At 29.8% G+C, this 23,655-nt stretch overlaps 1 protein-coding gene and 1 long non-coding RNA gene across 4 annotated transcripts in view; one reads left to right on the forward strand and one right to left on the reverse strand.

The window, feature by feature from the left end:
* Positions 1 to 23,655, forward strand: part of LOC118183756 (uncharacterized) — a 73,274-nt gene that overhangs the window by 31,642 nt on the left and 17,977 nt on the right. For all 3 annotated transcript variants that reach the window (XM_035353363.2, XM_085813452.1, XM_035353364.2), the window contains 4 exons: positions 4,444 to 5,272; positions 8,713 to 8,828; positions 12,826 to 13,093; positions 23,209 to 23,357. In XM_035353363.2, coding sequence (XP_035209254.1) covers positions 4,444 to 5,272; positions 8,713 to 8,828; positions 12,826 to 13,093; positions 23,209 to 23,357 — 1,362 coding nt within the window. The remainder of the gene's footprint in view (positions 1 to 4,443; positions 5,273 to 8,712; positions 8,829 to 12,825; positions 13,094 to 23,208; positions 23,358 to 23,655) is intronic.
* The window catches only part of LOC118183757 (uncharacterized), a 101,401-nt gene that overhangs the window by 27,498 nt on the left and 50,248 nt on the right, over positions 1 to 23,655 (reverse strand). The gene's annotated exons all lie outside the window — the stretch shown is intronic.

The following is a 23,655-nucleotide window of genomic DNA, read 5'->3' on the forward strand; positions in this document are numbered from 1 at the left end:
CATAAACAAACACTAAAATCAAGGCTCATCTGCCATGCACGTATGCATGCCTGGGTTGCTGCATGTGGCAACATAATTAATTTTGCAGCATCCTTTGCCTGTTTTGCAAAATAGCATATTGTCTCATAAATATTTTTCAGAGAGAGGCAGATAATATGTACAAGGTTTATATGGTCCATAAAAATAAATAATTTTGGCAGAAATTTGCTAATGATCCTTAATTTTGCTCATCTAATATCCTTGTCCCTTTTCTGTGACTGTCATTCTGAGTGTTAATTAATATTATGGATAAGTATAGAATCCAAAGCACATGGAATCATCCCAAATTGGTCTTGTTAACAGCAAGGAATAACTGGCCATACAAGAAAGAAATTATCTTATTTAATCTTTGAGAACAAGTGTTTTCAATGAGAATACCATTTGTTTGCATTGAAAAAATAAGTTTTTTTTTTTTATCTTCAACCTTGATCTTATGGCTATGCTTCAACATAAGCAATGAAAGTGTGATCTGTCGACTTACGTACTGTTCCTCCGTTTTTTGGAGGATGTACAGAATATTTTAAAAGGGCATCCTTTAAATTATCTAACAGGAGCAAGAAGCCCCAGAAATGTGTCTTGACTGCTGGCAAAACAACAATTTGAAAATAGTTTCAATATTATAAAACCCAAAATGAGAAAGTCACTACAATGGTACACTTATTGAATGTGCAGATATCATTGTAAATGCAAGATATCTTGAAAAATTCAAAAATAGAAAAATATTGTGTTTCAGGCACTATATAATGAACCAAAAAAGGGAAGAATGTTTATCTAAACTTCTTCGAGGTTATAGTGCTGAAGACATATTTAGTATTGATGAATGGAATTATTTTCCGCACAAGGTAATGGCATTTTGATGATAAATCTTATTTCAAAGAAGATTAATAAATTAAGACTAATAAAGATTTCAGAGAAATAAAGAGCACTTAAGTGAAAAGAGTTTAATTGTATATTTAACTGTTGTAGGAGCACATGCTACTGTAAAAGTGAAATAATTTTCAAATTGTTAGTGGATATAAGAACCTTCACTCTTTCAAGAATAAAAAATCTCTTTCTGTGCATTATAGCATTAAAAACTCAGGCATTATTTAAGGGCTACACTGGGAATTTAGATTGAATGTTTTGCTCCAAGGAGCAGAAAGTATTGACTGTCACTGATTATTGTACAGCATTCTCTGATCTTCCAAACTTGAAATCAACTGCATTAGAACTGCTTTTTCTTAATACAACAACTAAATTGCAGCCAATGAATAAATGTTTTCAATACGCTTTCAGGAAAATGCTAGTAAGGAAGGCCATAAAATGTAGTAAAACTAAAGTTTACAACATATATGGTGCAGTCAGATTACCTTCCTGTGCTGAACAATGACACAACAAAGCCATAATCAAACATTGTTTCAAGGAGTGCCCGTTCCTCAATCAGCATCTGTTTGAGTTGTTGGGTGTTCTCCGAAGGATGTAAGCGTGCTGCAATGCGTCTCCCCAAAGCATCCCACACATGTTCGATGGGATTTAAATCTGGGGAGTACACTGGCCAATCCATTCGAGTGATAACTTCACTTTCCAGTAGCTCCTCAACAGCAAGAGTCCGATGCAGCCGTGCATTGTCATCCATAAAAATTAAGTCTGCGCCAATGGCACCCCGGAACAGACGCACATGGGGAAGGAGTACCTCCTCACAATAGCGAGCCCCGGTTACAGACCCTCAGTTGAAAACGTGGAGCTCAGTTCACCCGTTCAGCATAATGCCTCCCCAGACAAGAACTCCAGGACCACCATTACAGTGTCTTTTCTTGATGTTACTGGGATAAAACCGGGTCTCGACCTCTCTCCAAATCAAAACGCGTTGAGAATCGCTTCTGGTACTGAACCGACTCTCATCCGTAAAGAGGACACGACTCCATTGATCAGTTGTCCAGTTTTTGTGCTCTCTGCACCACTGTAAGCGGTGGCGTCGGTGGCCAACTTTCAATGGGAGGCAGCGTTCAGAACGGCAGCCTTTGTGATAGGCCCCCTTTGTGAAAGCATCTGGCCACAGTAAACTGCGACACTTGTCGCCATCTTGCTGTACAGAGTTGCTGAGCAATGGTGCTTGCGACTGCTGTTGGCCTCTTTTCGCCTGCAGGTCGATATATTGGTCATTCCCTGCAGTTTTCGTCCTCGGGCCGCCACCACCAACCTTTCTAACAGCTGTACCTGTGGTTTGGAACGCTTTCGAAGCATGTGAAATGACACTTTTGTTTATACCGAACTCTGCAGCTACACTGGTGACAGTACGCCCCTCCTCCATCTTTCCGATCATTCTTCCATGTGTGAAGTCGTCCAGGTGATTTCTTCTAGCCATATTTCACGAACTGACTCACTGGCACTTGCAGCGACTATGTTGAATTGCGTTTCCGTCCTTCCTTATATTTTACTGTTGAGCTGCGCTCGCCGCCATCACGTGTTTTGTGTACGCTCATGCCGCCTCTGACTTTTCGTTCCTGATATTTGTATACACGTGACGTTTCTTCTGACTTACGTGTTCATTGTACTGATCTCCAGACCTCCTTTTCCACAATTTCATGGAGCAGATTGCTGCTAAATTTTTACATTGTTGCTTAAGTTTTGCACGCCAGTTTACAATATCTTGAAAGCCTAAAGAAAACTTTTATCGTTTACTCATAGGAAGTGGACAATTTTACAGTCCATGGAAAGCAATTCAAGCACTTTGAATTAATCAGCCTTATTTTTGTTTATTTATTAAATGTGGCTGTATATATTTTTTTCACCTGTGGTATTTTTTATACTGGATAACAAATTTACTGATTATATATAGATTTATTTTTTATTAGTAGATGGTCATTATGTAATAATAAATATTTCAGAATCTTTCTGTAATACTTCAGTTTTTGTATTCAGTTGTTATTGTAGCAGATTAATTTGAAGTCCTGCAAGTTGAACTTTTTATGAATTTCTGACATCTTTGATAATATGTCAAAAACATTTGTCAAGAATTCATTGTTTATATTACAGTTTTCCAATAAAATCGTGGAACACTGTTCATTTTGAAGGTCAATTTAGTTCTGGGAACTTAATACATGTTATTAATAAAATCTCCGAAATCTCCTATCTGATTTTAATGTATGATAACATTCCCTTTTGGGCAGTAATTGCAATACAGATTGGGGTGATACATTAAAGGAAAGGTGGTATCATTTCTTGTTGGAAGGAGAAAATTATTCTTCATTAAATTCTCTGAACTAGACTTTAAAAATAGACCAAGCACTATGAAATAGTGCTAACTAATTGTAGAGGAGTCAGGTTTTTAGTCACACTTGGGCTACTGATTCATATTGCATATCATATTCACTCAGTTGCACAAGAGATATTTATTCATACTGCATATTATATTCACATAATGCATAGACTAAAAGAGTAAAGTTTGGAATTATTACTTTTTTTGTCTATAATTAATTAATTTTTCAGCAGCATTTTGTGGGGAAATGGTTTTGGAATATTTTTATTGTAAAAAATTTCTGTAATACTGTGTATATTTTAGCATGTGCATTTAATAGATTTGAACTATTATTTAAATTTTGAATCATTTACAAATTTTGTAAAATTAATTTTTATTTCTTTAATGTTTTGGGATCAGGAAGGCCATCATATATTTTCTAAAATTGTATTTCATGGATTGAAACAAATATCATAAATTAAACATATTTAGTGGGTGGATGTAAATATTTAAATGATAAATAAATGCTATTTGTTCCGTGCATACAGTAATTTTTTAGATAAGTGACTTCTAGACTTTCAATGAATGCTTCTTTGGAGATTAAGTCCTAAGAAAACAGTGGCATATTATAAATAGCAGATTAAAGAAATGATTACTTATCTGTAGTATTTTGAATTAATGCTCTCATTCTTGTAGTAAAGTACTAAAGTGATAGATAAGTGGGGTTTTTTTTAACCCATTTATATTTATGTCAAATTTCTTGAAAAAGTTATTTAATATCACTTTTAGGTAAAAGTACATACTGGAGTTTAAGTACTTTTTATTATTATTATTATTATTATTATTATTATTATTATTATTATTATTATTATTATTCCTTTTGATAGTATCAGAAGTTTGCATTTGTAAAATGGATATCTGATATGAGTGATAACATTTCTGTTGAATTTGTTATAAGTTCTAAGACCTTTTACATGATTAAAATCAACAATGTCTCTGTTTTTATCACCACTGATATTATTATTATTATTATTATTATTATTATTTTTTTTTTTTTTTTTTTTTTTTTTTTTTTTTAAATATTTGTTTGAGACAAAAATTTAGTATGTATGTAATTTAAAATGAAATTGTCAATTATGTAACTATACATTGCTTTAAATTGTTTGAAATACCATTTCATTTTCTAGGCTGCAGAAGATTAATGGTGAATTTCTTAATGATAAAGAAGAAACTTCTCCAAAATTTCAAGCAAGAAGTTTTAAAAGTAGTAGGCAAATTCCTGCTAAAAGTTCAAGTAGCTTGGAAAATGAAAAATTTGATTTTTCTGCATATTCAAAAGGTGTTTCATCAGATTTAAAAGATTTGCATTTATCATTTATTTTATTATCCAAAATTATATCTAAGGAACTGTCTATTCTAAAGAATATGCAATGTTGCCAGAGTTTTCAGCAAATTGTTAATTTGCCAATAATTTCTGATAGTCCAAAATTTGTCAGTGAGACAGATACTATTCAGCTGAAAAACTATGTAAAACAGGCTACACGTTTAAGTTATGATATTAAAAGTATATGGAAAGCTTTGAATAAAACAATACTGTTTAAAGCAACAAAATCTGCTCCGAATTTGCGAAGAACATTTGGTATAGCCATTTCAGATTCTGAGTATAAAAACCTGGAAAACTTAATTAGTGAACTTTCTGTGAATACTGCTGAAACATATTTGGTGATTCTCAGTATGGTTCGTTCATCTTTTTTTGATTTCTTATGTGGATCAAAGGTTCTTTTTGAGAAATATGGCTTTAAGGAAACTCTCAATAGTTCTAAGCATAGTTCTGACTGCAAAAGGCTTGAAAATTTTCTAGAATCAGCAATTAATTTAATTTCAAAAGCAACTTTAGTAACTGAAAAATTAGTCAAACAGTATGCAGATGAATCCTTAGAATTTCCGCGACCAGAAACAGAAAGTGTAACGAAAAATAAACAAACTACTTCTGGAGCTGATATTACTCATGCCAAGGTACTGTAATAAATAATTTAAAATTATTTTAATAATTATTTTAATTTGTTTTGAAATATATTTTTAATACCAGATATAAAAGTAATCAAATCATTGTTATATTTCTTTGTGAAAATTTGCATTTTATACTGTGATTAAAAAAAAGGATCAACTTAAGTGATACAGTAAAAGCTCAACTGTTTATAAAGCTAGGAAAATTGCAGATGCAGAAAAATTCTGGATATCTGAGTGCCTAAAATAGTGCTGTGTATGGTAGAAAAGCAAAATGAAAGAAAAAAATTTCCTATCTAAAATTGTAGAAACTATCATCTTATTTGTTATCAGCTTAACTATCAAAAACCTGTATTTAAACTATGTAAAATTTTAAAGAAAACGAGGGAAACATAGAAGATATAAAAGCTGATATATTCATATTGTTACGAATTTTGTATTTCTATAGCTAATTTTAGCAGACTTATAATTAAAATTGTTGTATTTTCCCGTGCAGTGCAGCTCGAGATAAATTTTTAAGAGAAAGCTGTGCCAAAAAGTAAGAATACACTGGCAGATGCATTTAACATTGAGTAAATTATCTCGGTGATTTGTATTGAAATTGAGTAAATGTAATTGATCACTATGTTAGCTGTAACCACAATTTCATCCTCTTATTGCTTTCCAGTAATTTCAAGAAGCAGAAAGTACTAGAAATATTTTGCGACCAGTTGAAAACTATAAAAGGCCAGCGATAGAGAGAGTCTGAGTTCAATTGCTTAGTTATTGGTGTTACAAGTAGTTTGGTTCCATGAGAACTGAGATTAGCTTTCTTGTTACATGCGCTTTGTATTGCGTTGTATTTAACATTTTTAGTAGTTTGAAGTATAACTACTGATTATACTGTGTGATACTGGGAACACTTGAATGAATATTTCTATGGAACATTCCAGAATTCTGAAATATTTCTTTTGATAAGAATGAATTTTTATTAGCCTATTATCAGACTTGTGCATTCAGTCTATTATGAACCCGTACACACGTAAAAATATTCAAGTTAAATGTCTTATCTGATTATGAAATCTTGTTGACCATGAAAATTCTTGAAGGTCCCACCAAACTTGCAACAGTCATTTTGACACAAGTTTGAAATATATATATATATATATATAATTTTTTATTTAGTAAGGTTATCAACAGGTATGAGTTAGGAATATAATATTTAAAAAAATTGCTTCTCAATTGTATGTCCAGTGTTTATCCATTTTCAAATTTTCATTTATCATATCAGTCACATTTCATGCCCATGAATGCACACTTGGTGCCAGAATCCCTTAATTTTGAAGCTATTGTACTGCTTGTTGCTACTGTACTGAAGGCAGGTCCCAAATTTTAATTTCGAACCTAGGCAAGCAGGCTGGCTGTATGGTTAGTTTTCATGATTTTCCCCATCCATAATGTGAATAGGAGCTAGTTTACCTTGGAAAGTCCTCAGTGATGTCCTCGTCCCCCTCATATGCTTGTCACATTCAAGTAACCTAACAACACAAATTTTAATATCTTCTTTTCTTTTCATTTTTTTAATGCAGTGGAAAAACAGATAAATAGCTATTAATTTTATTGTTTAAAAAAAATTGAATTGGTCTTTTTGAGAATTAATCAGATTTACATAAAACCAAAGCAAAGATCTTATTATATTGTTATGCTTATTCATTACTGGAGATAATCACACTGTTTTGTGAGAGTTTTTATTTGTCACAAATGTGGAATGTTAAACAACATTGGGTAGAGAGGTTCTTGTGATAGAATCAGTGCCTGTCTTGAACTTTGAAATCTCTCATATATTTCCATTTTTCTTTCTATAAGGAATGTCCAGTTTGAAGGCCAGATTCTTGTAATAATATAATGAATAGAATGGAGAAGAGGGGTAACCAGCATCAGCCGTGTAAATGTATTCATATTTTAGATGTTATAAGTAGAGTATCAAGTTGTAGTTCTACATCATGCTTTATGATGGCTTTACAAGTCTCTCATTTTTTTATATATATATATAGGGTGTCCATTAAAAGTGGCAGATGTAATATGCTTCCAAAAATGCTTTATTTTTAGAACATAGGAAATAATTTTACATACTGAAAACAAATAAATGTTGAGTTTAATTTGATCTGGCAACACTGAGATTTTATCATTGTCAGTTCATTTCACAGCTTAATCGAAATGGAGCATCATGCAGAGGAACTGAAAGTTTTGATTGTAAGAACTCATAAGAATGGGGAGCATTTTTCACACAAGGAAGCTTCATGCAGTCTTTGAAAGTAAAACTGCATTTAATGAAACAAGAAGTTGTAAACTGATCAAAAAATTTGATGACCCAAGTTCAACATCAGACATTAAACCACTACACTGTTAATATAGCTGCTCTGATTTAAAAAAAAAAAAAAAAAATTAATATGCATGACAGTGTTATTGCAGATCCCAAAAAATCTGAACTTAGAAATACTAAAAAGATTAACGATAAAAGAACATAGAGAAAATTCAATGTGTTATTTCAGTAGGCAGATACGTGAAAATGTGATTACAGGTTTCATCAAAAGAATGCAGTGCTACAGAGCAAGCTCTGGAGGACATACCCCAGAAGTTATTTTTCATTCTTAAATTGGAACAGTTACCTGTTAAAAATACGTAAAACTTTTTTCCATTTCCTGAAGGTAATATATTTCATTGGGCATATTAAATCTGACACTTTTGTTGGGATACCCATTATATATATATATATAACATTCTTTATTCATAAAAAGCAAATTTAAAGATAATTAAAAATTAAATTTAAATTATGAAATTTTAATTGTAAACAAATAAATGATTAATTATTGCTGCGAACTAACTAATCTACAATATCATTTAAAATCTGAGAGCATATGTAAATAAGTGCAGGTATCAAAATCCATGAATAAATATAATACTCCAAACAATTTTTTTAATCCTAAAAAATTAAAAAAGGCATAAGTGAATAATTGTTGAGCAGGCAGGAGACAGACTTATCAAGGGAAAGTTGCCTTCAAACCTAACACTTTAATTACTCAATTCATGTTTCGTCATTCATGTAAATATAATATAATATATATATATATATAGTGTTTTTAAATTAAAAAAATAATTAGGTTAATTAAGGCTTCTGTTTAATTAAATGCCAGATAGTTGGGCTTTTACTATAACTCAAAATATACCTTTTTATTAGATATAAACATAGAAGGTTATTAAATAATATTTAATAATAAGTTATTTTAAAAGAACATTTTCGTAATTATTGTGCTTCTATTTCTCATTTCTTGCTGCCGAAATTCTTATAAACTATAATAAAAGTCATTTTTAAATGCTGTAGTTTTAAGAATTTAATATTGTTTTCAAAATAACAGTATATAAAATTTGTTTCATTTGCTTGCATTAAAAATGGACTAAAATTATTTTAGACTCTATCTGGAAGATCTGGAACTTTTGATCACATTTTAACTGATGAACATTTATCTAAAAGAATTTCAGATACTGATGAGAAAAAACAATCCAAGGAGGAGTTGCCATTTGAAATGTATGTATTTCATTTATGCTTCTCTGCAGTAAGTCAATTTTCAGTAGATAAGCTATTTCATGTTTTTAATGGTAATTAACTAACTGATATTTTAACCAAACTTGGAACTTGCTTCAGATGCTTACTTTTCGTCAACAAATAAATCATTGACATTTTTATTGCCAGTTCTTTTTGTAACCTTGTATAGACCATATGTTCAATAATCTTGTGAAATATTTTTTTTAAATGCAATAACTATCTGAATAGGATAATATTTATATGTTTTCTAAATGTGTTCAACTTCAATATAGCTTTTGTTGCGTGTTATAGCAATTAATTCGCATTTGCACATAATTTTTATGATATTTTTTGTATCATTATTGATTTCTGAGATTTATCAATAATAAAATTGACGTTTGAGTTTCCAAAAATTTAAAGTGTATTGCCAAATATTTTTGGATGCATGTTAAATGAAGTTTTATCTCAATGTAGATTACATTTTATGGGACTGTCTAATGAATTATAGCATTCTTCCCATGCATAGTAGTGTTTGGTTTTTTTTTAAGTGTAAAACATTAAAAATGTATATATTTTAATGTTTTACACTTAAAAAAGCCTTTATTCTAAATAAGTGCAACATCAATAATACTTGCACACTGTATAACGTATATTGGAAAATCATTTGTAGGAAATTGTATAGTATGTACCACAATAGTACAAATAATTCATCTGTTGCTTTTTAGAATGTTGAAATAAAAAATGCAAATTTAATCTCATATTTGGCAGAATGTCACCATCCCATCTTCGACAGAATTTACTTGGAGGCTGTGCAAGTGGTAAAAGTTTAAAAATTTCTTCAGAAATAAATGTTTAAACTTTTACCATAGTAATAATTGTACACTGTGCAAAAAAAAAAAAAAAAAAAAAAAAAAGGAGGGGGGGGGCACAGTTCTATATCTCCCATTCTACTGGACCAATTGACAAAATTCAAATTGAGTTTTTCATGTCTCAAAAGCGCGACTTAGGATATATATTATATTTATATACAGCATTGTTCTAGTATAGGTATTCTGACACAAAATCGGACTTTTTCTGAAATAACATACCAATTTTTTTCATATTTCGATTCTATGACACAAATTATGCCCAAGTATTAAATTTTGTAAAATTTGGTGTGAAATTTGCTGAGAAATTCAAAAATTTATCTTGGCGCAAAATTTTCAGTTTGTACCAAGAATAATTCACTTGGCGAACTTAATACATGGCAACCAATTTTCCTTTCCCTTCCATTATGCTGGAGCAGAAATAAAGGCACCCCTTTCCTACCTTTTTACATTGCACATGTTGCTATCAACAAATATGCCAAATTTCAAAACGCGCCAATATATAAATTCATGTATATCTTCGCAAATTTTGAATAAAAAACTGTAATTTTTTGGAGGTATGCTCAGAAATTCATCTACTTTAAGATTATGATAAAAAATTTTATAGATTGCATTTAAAATTTTTTGAAAAATTTATAAAAACTATTTTAAAATATTAATTTAAAAAATAAATCATAAAAAAATGGGTGAATTTTATTTAGAATGAATCTGAATTTCAAAATGTGAAAGGAAGAATCAACTAAGTTTGATAAAGAAAGAGAGATTAATAACTCAATTAACATTGAGGAGCTAAAATTTTGAGAGCTAATTTTTTAAAAACGACTCTTGCGATTTTTACAAACTTGGCAGTTTGGTGTCATTTGAGTTGTAGAATCGAAATATGGGAAAACATTGGTATGTTATTTCAGAAGAAGTCCGGTTTTGTGTCGAAATACCTATATTAGAACAATGCTATATATAAATCTAATACTTATTTTAAGTCGCGGTTCCCCCCTTTTTTGTGCAGTGTACATTTCCTATCTAAAACAAACGACATCACCAAATGAAACCAACTGTTAGTATTTACCAATACAAGTCGAATAATATTAGTTGATACTTTTTAACAGCAGAAGTGTGTTATTAGTCTCGAAATTCACTTTTCTCCAAATCATTTTTCTATCGCTCGCCAAATGTTATTGTGATGTATTATGTTTAAAAAAATAATAAATAGTGAAGAATCTCTATGTATATATGTATTTTCTTTGCATTATTGTGGAAAAACAACGACGCTTAGAGCTACTGAATTTTTAATGCATGTAGTCCTCAACCTGAATATGTGCACCTCAAATCCCAAACTTCAAATTGCTGTTTCTTTTTAATTTTATATTTGTACAAATTTGATGAATTTTTGATTAACAAACTTAGCAGTTTGAAAGCAAGAAGTGACAACACTATTTGAAATAAGACATTTTGTATCCAGCACGCTGGATTATTGCTATTTGATGAAATGTAAGATACTTATCTTTCAATTTTAATCCACAGATTCAGTTATTTGAAAGTTATTTTTTGTCATTGTCAGAAATAAAATACTTTTATTTTCCTCACCCCAGCATGTTGCCATTCAGTAAAGCCTATAATATTTAACTTTCAGATTTAATCTGCAAGGTTACCGAGTAACAAACTAAGTAAATTAAAAGCAATAAACAAAATTCTTAAGAATATTTTTTCTAATTTTTAATTTTAGTGATTTAAATTAAAATGCATTTAAATATTAAATATTTTTGTAAAGTGACATTAGCTGAATAAAAATTATTAGCCCAATGGGCGTCAGCCCAGATAAGCTGTTAATTTCGTTTTGCCATTTTGCATTGAAAACTTTAAATGTAAGTTCACTTTTCAAACTGTTGTCACCAAATATTACAGCCCTGTATTATATTTAAAGAAATTAAGTAATGAAGACTCTGCATAAATGTATGCATGTTTCTCGCATTGTGATAAAACGATGGTACCTAGAGCCATCAAATTTAAATAATGTACGTTTCCACCTGAATAGGGGCATCTGGAAGCCCAAATTTTTAATTTGGAATTTGTTTTATTATCTATTTCATATTTTTTCATATTATTTATCTATTTCATATATTACTTTAACAAATTCAATGATTTCAAAGCGAGCAATGGCAACACTGTAGTGGGGGGGGACATTTATATCTCTAGTGCACAAGACTGTGTATTGGAAATTTTAAATTATTTTGCGATATTGCTGTTAAACTGAATTTTATGGTTTAAGTGCAAAGAACATGATATTTAATAACAAACCCACACAATGTTAAAAAATGCCCCTTTGGGCGTAATGTAAAATCTGAAACTTTCAGATTCCTTTTTTCCTTTTTTATATTAACTCTAGGCTAAGTGGCTGGCCCTCAAGTGGCTAGTTTTCAAAGAAATAATACAACAAATATAAAAAAGAAATGTATGGCAACCCTTAATACTGTATCAGGAATTTTAAAGATATGTTCTGTTTAAATATTTTCTTGAATTTTATGTGGCATAAGTGTGAAGAAGGCAAGGCTTAATAAAAGCTAAACAGATAAAAAAAAAAATGTGTTGGCAAAGATAAGTCCAAAAGTTGGCTGGTGGTAATCTGCAGTGCTCAGCGCAAGCATTAAAAAAAAAAAAAAAAAAAAAAAAGGATCCTCTGATATGTGCTATAAAAATCTGAATCCTTTCAAGTTTTCTTTCTTTCATTTTTAGATTTATTTTAAATACCTAAAGAAAAAAATTATAATAAAAGATGTTCTGAAACCCATTTCAGCAGTTAAAATCAAATGTTATCTTTTAATTACAATTTTTTGATGCATATGATAATGTCGTTCTTTTTATTTGAGGAAAATTGATCAAGACAGTGGTTGGTTGAGTAAATTTCTTTGGATCAGAAATCAAAAGTTAAATCAGAATATATAAACAGAGAATGAATGAACTGCAATTAAAAAAAATTAGGAAATTGAAATCTGTTATTATTAAAATATCATAATCAGTAATTTTCAGCTTCCTAATTCTAGTAATTATTAATTTGATGAATAATTAAAATTATTTCTGATAATCAGTTTTTTTTTTTTTTTTTTTTTTTTTTTTTTTTTTTTTTTTTTTAATTTTAGATCAAGAAAAGCTTATTCATCTGTGTTTGATGATAAATATCCAAAATCTGGAGACAGATACTCAAGTGAAGATTTAAAAATGAAAAGTGTTCAAACTGAAGAAATTTTTGATGCAAATTCTGTTATACGAAATATTGATAAAACTGTTTCAAAGATCAAAGAAATTGAAAATGGGGATTATTTGAAAGACCAAGTACTTTGCAAACACATAGAATTAAAACTTAAAGATCTGAGCAAAAAACTAGAGGAACTGCACGAAGAATATAATGTAAGATGATTATCTTTTGTCTTATTTTTTTATGTGTAATAAATTGCATCTAATGTGTTAATAGATCATTATAATTGTTTTCTTCCACATTTTATTATTAAATTAAAAGTAAGTCCAATTAATCTTTTAGTGGTAATCAAGCTTCTATGAACAATAAATTTGTATGATCTTTACAGTCAATTTTTTTTAAAACATTCAAGCAATAAAATTTTGATAATTTTTCAAGGACAGTTTTGCTTAAATGGCATTTCTTGCAGTCTGAGACTACTACATGTAGAACTATTGGTTTCCCCCCACACACACACACACAAAGCAAGAAATATGAAAATAAGTTATTCCTTTGCTGGAATTTGATCTTTAAATTTTTTTATTGCTACTAGTTATACCACAAGAACACATACAGTGAAAGTGATAATTTTGTATGTTCTTCCCCAGTTAAGCGAGAGGAATTAGTTGGAGAGCGAGAGGAATGAGATGTAGTTGGCCAAATCCATGTGGTGATAAATTATTGTTTTCCAAATTTTAGTCAGGTGCTTATGTAGAGCTAGTTCCCCTCCACACCCCCAGAGCTTTAAATGAAAAAAAAAAAAAATAAAAAAAATCAGCTATGCCCTTGGCAGATTTTGAGGCACAAATATTTTACCTGCTGTTTGGATGTGCTACCAGTTGCACGATGAGAGCTGCATTGGAGGGGAGGTAATAATTGCATGTAATAAAATTTTTAAGTTAATACTAATGTGACAACAATGCCAGAACTCATTGAAGTTAATATAGATATCTGTTTGGCAGGTGAAGGATGAGAATCATTAGCAGAAATTGCCCAATATTCATCCTCTAATTTATGTAATCATTCATTTCTTAAACTCAAATAATTTGCATTTCTTGTACTGTTGATGGAAAAATGCAGGAAGCAGTGTTTTAATTAAAATAAACCTTACAGGATAAAGTACCTTATACTCTAATTAGAACTCTTTTTGTAGAAGGCCTGTATAAAAATTAAAATTTTATGTGTATTTGCTAAATATGTCATATGAAGAACAGGGAAAGCTATAGGCCTTTCCACTGATAATTACTATGGAACTTTATGGTATGATAAATTAGTGAACAAAACAATAGGTGCAAAATGGAGGATTTTGCACTCCCCTTCAGAAGAGGTGTATAAAAGTGATGTGTGCATCCTCCTTAGTTACTACAAACTTAGATTGGGAAACATAGGTACTATGAATTATAACATTGTTGTCTGATAAGAAAAAAAAAAAAGAAGAAAAGCTTTAAAATTATTGAATTTTATGTGTATTCTTGGTAGATGGCAATTATATCGCATTGCAGTGACTATTGTGTGAATAATGTGATATATTCATACAATCACATCTATATCCAACCACTATAAAGTAACGTTTTGGAGTATGAAGTATGTTGCTTATTAGCCAAATTACTTTAATTCTATTGTTGTCATTCAAATATTAGTTATGGATGTAATGCAGAAGTGTCTAACATATGACTTAATTCTAACATAGGTTAACAAGTATTTTATACAGTTGTTTACCAGGTTGAAGCAATAAAAACCCTTAGCAGCAGTTACCTTAACATACAAGCCAACACTGAATAAAATGGGACAAACTCTCACTACTCTTCAGGGAAATAGTATAATGAAACATAAATTGAATTAACTAGCATGGAACTATAAGGGTGTTTTTGCTACTTTATGTGTCCTTCTCTGGGGGTAGTTATGGAAAACAATACTTTCATTTATTGTTCACATATGTGATCACCTCTGAAATTTTCATTGGGAATTCTTGAGAGCTTTCTGTATTAATCTGAAAGCTTATTTTATTTGATTTATATCTTATGTTTAACTGTCATCCACTGTTCAACTGTTTAAGAACTGTTGAGTCATTCAGATATATAGATGGCGATAATTATATAGTTGTTGTTTATTATAAGCTTTTGTTTAGTTTACTCATAATGTTACTGTGGTTAAAATTTTGTCATTGATTTTTAACCTATTTCTTGATAAGCTTTTCGAGTTCAAATTTTGTGTATACATTGTTGGTCAGTGATAATGAGGTTAAGAGGTTTTTTTATTTGATATTAAAATGATTTTTTATGCATATCTTTGTTTAATGAAGAAATAGAATTTTACAATTTACACCATTAAATGAAGCAGGAAAAAATCTTTTCAATGAAATGTGTGTGAAAATTGTAACTTAATTTCTGCATTTTTGATCATTTTTGATTGATTTTTTTAGACTGTTTCACGTTTATGGTTTTAAAATTTCAACATTCACGATTTAAAAAAAGGGTTTAATAGAAAGTTTTCATTTGAAATGGATATTATAATTAATGCACTGAAAAGAAAAAAAATACTTATCATATAGTTGAATGGGGATAACAGATTAAATAATTCTAGTTACAGAATTCACCTAAAATTTTATATTACAAATAATAAAAGCATAGGATGCCTGAATAAGAAAAATATATTAATTTAATTAGACTATTAATTAAATTAATAGATTAATTTAATAAATAAATTAATAGACCACACAGTGTGCACAGAAGCTATTATCTTTTTTTAATTTATCAGATGCTTTTACTTTTCCATGATATAAAATTGTAAATGAATTCTGTAAATAGAATTATTTAATCTATTATTCCCATTAAACAGTATAAATTATTTTTCTCTATTTAATGCATTAATTATCATATCCATTTTAAATAAGAGCTTATTCTATAATAACCCCCCTTTTTTTCCCAGTTGCATTTTATTAATACTGCAGTTGTGTATGTAGGGTGTTAATATGGTGACAGATGCAGCGTTGTGACAGTATGTGCCAGTGGCACTAATAATTTCCTAAGAAATGCTATCATAAATCATATTTAGCTGGTAAAAATCATGAAAATAAGGCAGGTTCTGACATCGAGAGGGAAGGAGAGGCACCTGTAGATATTAATTGTTGATTCCATTCATAGGTTGGCTCATGAAGTCTGACATAAGCAACATTGCAAAACATATGTGTTGAAGCAAGAGTATGAGCTACAAGCAATAGAAAGCAGCACTTTTGCAGTGATTATCATGTGGAACAATTACTTGTCTGTTTCATTTGGAAATGACATGGCTGACTACATGAAAGAGAAATATGTAGATTTGCATCTGATTTATGATTGAGCAATTTCCGGTATATGTATAGGGATGTACCAAGAGCAATATCTGAGGTGATTCTTTGTTGTGGTTAACCAATGACTTTGGGAGACAAGATCGTTCAAGGCAGCAAAATGGGATGTAGTGACAACACATTGTGCACACAAATGATATAAAAGAATGCATACTGCAATACACCTCATATCTTTGAGTGCATTTAACAAGTTTTGAATTATTATGAGCTATTTAATGATGCCCGCAGCCATAAAATCCAATACACTTCTAATAATTTCTCATTGTGTTTTTCCAGATATTATATCTTGCACCAGTGGCAGCTTTGTTAACATTTTGGGAAATGAAGTTTTTGTACCTATTATCGTCTTTTTGATCCCCACTTAATGTCAGATGCTGCATATGTATTTACTTGATTTTCTTTGCAAAGTTCATCTTCTTGAGAAAAGATTGTGGGCAATTTTCACTTGTGAAAAGTTTATATATCTAACATTCATCTTTGATACCTTTTGTAGTGGTGAAAGTTTGGGTGGGATTGCATTGTTTAGTCATGATCTAGTCAAAAAGCTTCATTCCTCTTTTAATTAAGAGCACTTCAGGGTAGGGAATCTACAATTCTCAGTTCTTTCTTTCCAAACCAATAACCTCTTGGTTTTCAGATCAACAAATTTGAAGTATATTCGTTCCAAAAGCACAAATGTCCATGCTTTGTCTAGGATTCAAATCTGAGACTAATGACATGAAAAGTTAGCAGTCACTATCGACTGTTTTATCCACAGTAGCTTTCGTAGAAGAATTCAAGTTTGTGATCATGACGATTTTATTAGTGGGTAATTTTTATGCATTCTTGTTTGTATTTTTAGTTTTATGGTTTCAGTTTTTGTATTGTTTCTCTGACAAAAAAATTATTTTTTTCCTTATTTATTTATTTTCTGTTCCTGTGGCTGCAATTAGGTTCATCAAAATGTTGTTTTGATGTAATAAAATCAAAATTATGATGCTTTTTGAACAATCATTTGATAGAAAATACCCAAGTTGAAAATGCAACTATATATACATAAATAATGTATAGTTTAATGCATAAAGTGGTTGTCAACTTAAAATCTATTTGACCACTTTTATTATTCCACAGTATTGACGAAGGTCAACAAAAGAAGACTTTATGACATAATTATTGATGATGGAAACAAATCTGAACAAATTTTCAGTCTTGACAAAAGTGTGTGGGTTTTTCTTTTCTTTTCTTTTTCTTTTTTTTTTTTTTTTTTTCCATAAAAAAAGCAAAAACGTATTCCAGGATTTAAAACTTATAAGAATTGATTAATTCTTCTGCTTGGTGGTAATAATGCAGATTTTAAATTAGAGCCATTTTTAATTTATCATTCTAAAAACCCAAAAGTATATAAAATGTAATAAGCATACATTATTGTTTATTTTCACTCCACTCCAAAGCATGGATGACACAAGCCTTTGTTTGAAGACTTATTTTTAAGTTGTTTTATTTAACACCAGTGTATTACCTGGAAAAATGAGTACCTTTCAAAAGTGTATTATTCCTGGATAGTTCACCTGCCATCCTTCAAATTAGCAGATTTAAATCCAGATGTGAATATCATTTTCTTGTTTGCAAATACAACACTATTAATCCAGCCTATTCATCAACATTGCATTGCTACATTTAAGGCATTATCTACTTGTTACATTTGCCCATGCTATTGCAACTACTGAAACAGACTCTAAGGATGTTTCTGGAAACAATATAACATTTTTAAGGGCATTACAAATCTTGCTTCTACTCAGGAAAATATTACTGTTAAATGCTTGAATGGAATTTGGAAACATGTGTTAACAGGGTTTGTGCGGTCCTTAACAGTCCTTAGATTTTTTGGAATCGATTTTTGGTCCTTAAAAATCCTTAATTTTGGCCAAAATCAGCAGAAGGTCCTGTCTGTTTTTACGACTGCCATTTTGAGTGTGAATTAGCATTTTGAAGGAATATTTTTGGCGATTCACTGACATATATGGTTATCTCTTGAATGGGTTCATGGGTTATACAGGGTTCGTACAGTTCTTAAGGGTCCTTAAAAAGTCCTTAGATTTTTTGGAAATGATTTTTGGTCCTTAAAAGTCCTTAATTTTGGCCAAAATCAGCAAAAGATCCTTAATTTTAATCATCTGAAATTTCTGTCTGTTTTTACGACTGCCATTTTGAGTGTGAATTAGCAGTTTGGGGGAATATTTTTGGTGATTCACTGACATATATGGTTATCTTTTGAATGGGTTCATGGGTTATAATGTGTTTCTATTTCTAATATAAATGATGGCATACTTGAGTTTCTAAGCAAGAAGTGAAACATAAGCATTTTGAAATTCATTTTTTCTAATAATGAGCTCTTAAACAACTTTTTGCTTTTGGGGATGTAAATTCTTTTATTAGGTGACTTGTCAACATTTGGCTATTTTAAGATCAGTTTCTGTAGAAAATTTTTAATTCTGAGATCTGAGAAATTTTGGACGATTTTTTTTAAACATTGTAACATTGATAAATTTCATTAAAATAATGGTAATATATTGAAATTATATTTAAAAAATAACATTAAAATAAAACATTTTTATTTTTTGCTGTCATATTGTAAAGTTTCATTTTGGCAACTTATTATACAATACTTTGAATCTGAAAAATAAACAAGGTTTAATGCTATAAAGCACAATTTACGAAATACCTCTTAGCAAAAGCAAAATTAGCTATGCAATTAATTAAAAATGTCTATTTAATTTTTTCATAGTAAGAATTTTTCCCATGTAACTGTCTCAGAATATTCAAAATTCTCAGAATATGCATCAGTTTTCTTTATAAAATTAATTTTACACTGCTGTTACAGAATTCGTAAGGATAATTTTTCTTTAGTATTTTAGACATTGCAGCTTGGAAAGTTTAGAAAGATCTGAAGGCAAGATTTATAGACCCACGATTCTAGAAGATTCGATAAATATGTGACAAAATGAAAAATGTCTCCATGGTATCAACAAGTAATGGATGTATTTTACAGGAAGTTTGCGATGAATTTCTTACTTTTTGGAGAACGTCTGGAAGAACAATGAAAACATAATATTTAAATGTTTTACTCCTGATACTAGAATCTTTTTCTTAACATGTTTATCTTCTCTACTTTTCACTAGACACAAACGTGGAAAATATAAAAAATGCTTCTAATCTTATCACATGGGCAGGTATTATAGAAAGATATTTTTTATTAATAAAGAAATTGAAAACTTATAATTTAAAAGATTCATCTAATATTTCTTAATGCATCATACACATAGCTGGCACTAGGCATTTTCCCACCTGATGCAATCTCTGTAGATAATTCTGCTTCCAATGCCTGCTCTAAATTCTAAGAGTTTCGCTATTTCTAGATTTTGATTTAGGGTGTGTCACTAAATTCTAAAAATTCTGCTACACCAGCTCTGTAACCAGCCTTTACTATATATATTTCATATTTCTTCTGAATGTTCATATTACTAAAGAAATAAAATTAGCCACTTTTTCTATACATTCTAAATGCATTTAGTGTTTTTTAGAATAACAGAAATCCTTATTTAAATTCTAAAATGGAAAGGAAACATACTGAAGAAAGAAACTGAATACATAAAAAAAATATTCTTTAAAGATATGTAAATTACCTAGAGTTATGTAAATTACCCACTTGTTTATGATTTCAGCCTTTACTATAATTTCCCATTTCTGTTTCCTCATATGATAGAGTTACTGAGCCAGATTAAATTGAAATTAAATTGTATAATCTTTGACCACTAGTCCACATTTTTAGTTTGAATTTAACTATTCTTGTTTAATTGTGAACTATAATTAATTTTGTTAGCATCAGAACATACCTTAATATTCTAAGTTCTTTTTAAATAAGAGGCTTATTTAAACCTTTGTCTGATATTGAAGTTACTTTGAGACATAATGATAATTTGCTTGACATCTGGCGGGGATTTTGGACTATTTAACTTTTCCCAGATCAAGTAAACCCTCATATGTGACAAAATGAGACATTAAAAAAAAAAAAAAAATCGACATAAAGCTAACTGTTAGTAAAACGTAAATGTCACTTATCTTCTTTCAAATATGTCCAACTATTATAAGTGTAAACTATTTAATGCTGCTTGATAAACTGCATAAAGTTTATTTTATTCTCAAACTTATTAATAATTATGTTAATTAATTCATGTTTAGTAATAATTCATACTACGTAGGGATCTATTTTACTTTTAGGATGGTGTTACTAAAGTGAAATTCAGGCATAGATAATATTTTTAATTGAATTTATTCAGTTCCCATTTGCTCATAGGTCCTTAATTTTTTTCATTAGTGGTCCTTCAAAGTGCTTAAAAGTACTTAATTTCCATGTGCAGAAATGTGTACAAACCCTGGTTAAGCATTTTATGAATAAATTTGAATGTTTTGACAGTGAGATTGATCTCCAAACAATTCATGAAAGTATTGTTCATGGGCTTAAGATTTTTTGTTTGAAATATGAAGTTTAAGATGTTGAACTCTTGGTAAATCAAGAATCCAGTGAACTAACCAATGAAGAGTTGATTGAATTAGAACAAGAAAGATTTGAAAGAAGAGAAATAAGGAAAGGAGGTGAAGAAATTGAATCATAAATCAAAAAGGTCACAGAGTGTTTATCTGAATACTTTACAATGCTAAATCAACTTCTTGCTATGTTGGAACTCGTAGATACCCAACTTTGAGAAATTTACAAGAGCAGAAAAAATGGCGAATGAAATTTAATGTTCCTACATGAATTTTATAATGAAAAGAAAAAAACAAACATTTCAGACAAAGCTAATAAAATTTATAAAAATTCAGAGCAACAAATCAAAAATATAGCTGCAGTAACAACTGGTAATAGATGATCAAGCTTCTGCTAGTGCTAGTGCCCAAATTCAAAAGTTAGTTTTCTGCTGTAAAACTTTGTACTTATGCTGCAATTTATATTATTTCATATTTTTCCATTATTTTTTACTGAAATCGGGATGAAACTAGAATTGACTTACAGTCAAAATCAAGTATGGTCATAAGTCACATCTGGTTCTATCTGACATGTAGTAAGTCGACAACCTCTTGTATAAAATAATTATTATTTCTTAAAGTAGTAGGTCTAGTTGTTGAAAGTTCACTTTATATTTTTTACTGTTATTTCCTTATTATTGCAGCCTCTATTTCGTAAACGGCACCAAAATTATTTAAATCGGCAAAATAAATAAATAAATAAATAAATCTATATGCAAATGGTCAGTAATCCTAATAACAACTATGCATTGTTTTCTAACGATGAGAACAACTCCGAGTGAATCATGTTATCATATGTTTTTTCCCTTCATTTAAATGTTATCAATTCATGGTCACTCATAATTTTTTTCAGTACGAGAAAAGCTCTGAGTATTCCACAAGTTAACGTATTTTTGTTTAAAAAACAAATGTTTTTAAAATGCTTGATTTACTGAGAAATTAGGAAGATACTATAGCCTTCTTCCAAGAAAGATGCATTTTACTTTGCATATGAATATGCAAAATGGGCCATTAATTAAAACTAAATATCAGTGAAAGCATTTGGAGGTACTGCATAAAAAGCTGTAAATGAATGAAAAGCACATGTTTTAAGAACTAATCCAGTGGTTTCAGAATACTATTTGTATCAATAAGTAATTTATTTACCATTGGGCAGGGGAAATGACAGTCATTAAGTGGTGGAATAAGCAACTCAACCTTTATAGAAATATAACTCTTGACTGAAATAGTTTTATGAGAGAGGAGTATTCTCTGCATTTCGTTCAACAACTAAATAAGGGAATAAAGAGCCCTGAAAAAGTTGTAGCTATAAAGGAAAATTTGTTCATACAGGGAAAAAGCAAAGCCCATGGGGTTCTTCCAAGGTACTGGATATTTAATGGGTTATTCTGAAAAACTAGTGAATTCTTTCTCAAGTTCTGAATAAAAAGCAGCCATACTCATAACAAAAATTGTGACCATGTACAGGAGGGATCTATCAGTTATCATATAAAACAAAGGAAGAAAAGTTATTAGTTTTGAGATGTTACTAAAAATTCTAAATTAATTTTGTTTGATGCCACAATTGCTCTACAGAACTGGACTGCACAATTGCTACTGGATATTTAATGGGTTATTCTGAAAAACTAGTGAATTCTTTCTCAAGTTCTGAATAAAAAGCAGCCATACTCATAACAAAAATTGTGACCATGTACAGGAGGGATCTATCAGTTATCATATAAAACAAAGGAAGAAAAGTTATTAGGTTTGAGACGTTACTAAAAATTCTAAATTAATTTTGTTTGATGCCACAATTGCTCTACAGAAAATGCTGAAAGACTGTGGTGCTTTGCTTAGTGGCCAAGTAAAAACCAACAAAGCTACACCTCTACCACCATCCCACACTGTTAGGAAATTATGTAGCTCATATATGAGCTGCCTGTTAGCGGACATGTTAAAAACAATCACGGAAACATGGCAGCCACAAAGTGAACGTGAAAATTGAACAGGAACGTGGTAATAACCCTGATGCCATCTTGGGATTTAAATAAAACAGAAACCATAATTATTAAGGAAGTATCTATTTATTTTACATTTACATTAATATTAAATTCAAGAAATTATTATAAATGTAATATATCATTTGCTATTTAAATGTTAAGAGTAAACACATAATTTTTTTCTGATATTGTAATAATTCCATTTATAATAATTAATTTTATGAATAAACTTACACTATAAAAATTATTTCTTGTATATTAACATATATTAATTTATAATTTGTTACTTGAATGACTTATAGTTTTAATAGTGTTATATGTCTTATTTTAAAAAATGGAATATGAGATAGCGTCTTTATGTTCCATGCGGTATTCATGAAATTCATAATTTATTTTTCAGATGAAGCATATACAAGATCAGTTTTCTGAGTATTCTTCATTAGCTCTTAGTAAACTGGAAACTTTAGCAAAACAAAGCAGAAACTCAGTGATTGCTGCAGAAGTGCAAATTTCGGCTCATAGGTCTAATGCTAAATTTTTATCTGAGAAGTGAGTTTTTCCTTTTCAAAGTTAACGTCTTTTTTGCTCTTTATTGCCAGTATATTGAAAAAATTCTTATGTAAATTATTTCGCTAAAGATTAATTTAACATTTAGTATTATGAAGATAATAAATTTGTGTTATTAAAAACTAGAGCCAATTAAATGTATAATTTATTGCTAATTGTAGTTTTGATGAAACTCAGTATATTGTGTATCTAAGCATTATTTTTACTAGCATTATTCTGAGTAGAAGTAAGTTATTTACTGCATTTACATGTGGGAATTCAAAATTCTTGATCAAAGGAA

This window comes from Stegodyphus dumicola, chromosome 1 (assembly GCF_044657685.1).
Source record: "Stegodyphus dumicola isolate Sdum_Otavi_A_Nest chromosome 1, ASM4465768v1".
Lineage (NCBI taxonomy): Eukaryota > Metazoa > Arthropoda > Arachnida > Araneae > Eresidae > Stegodyphus > Stegodyphus dumicola.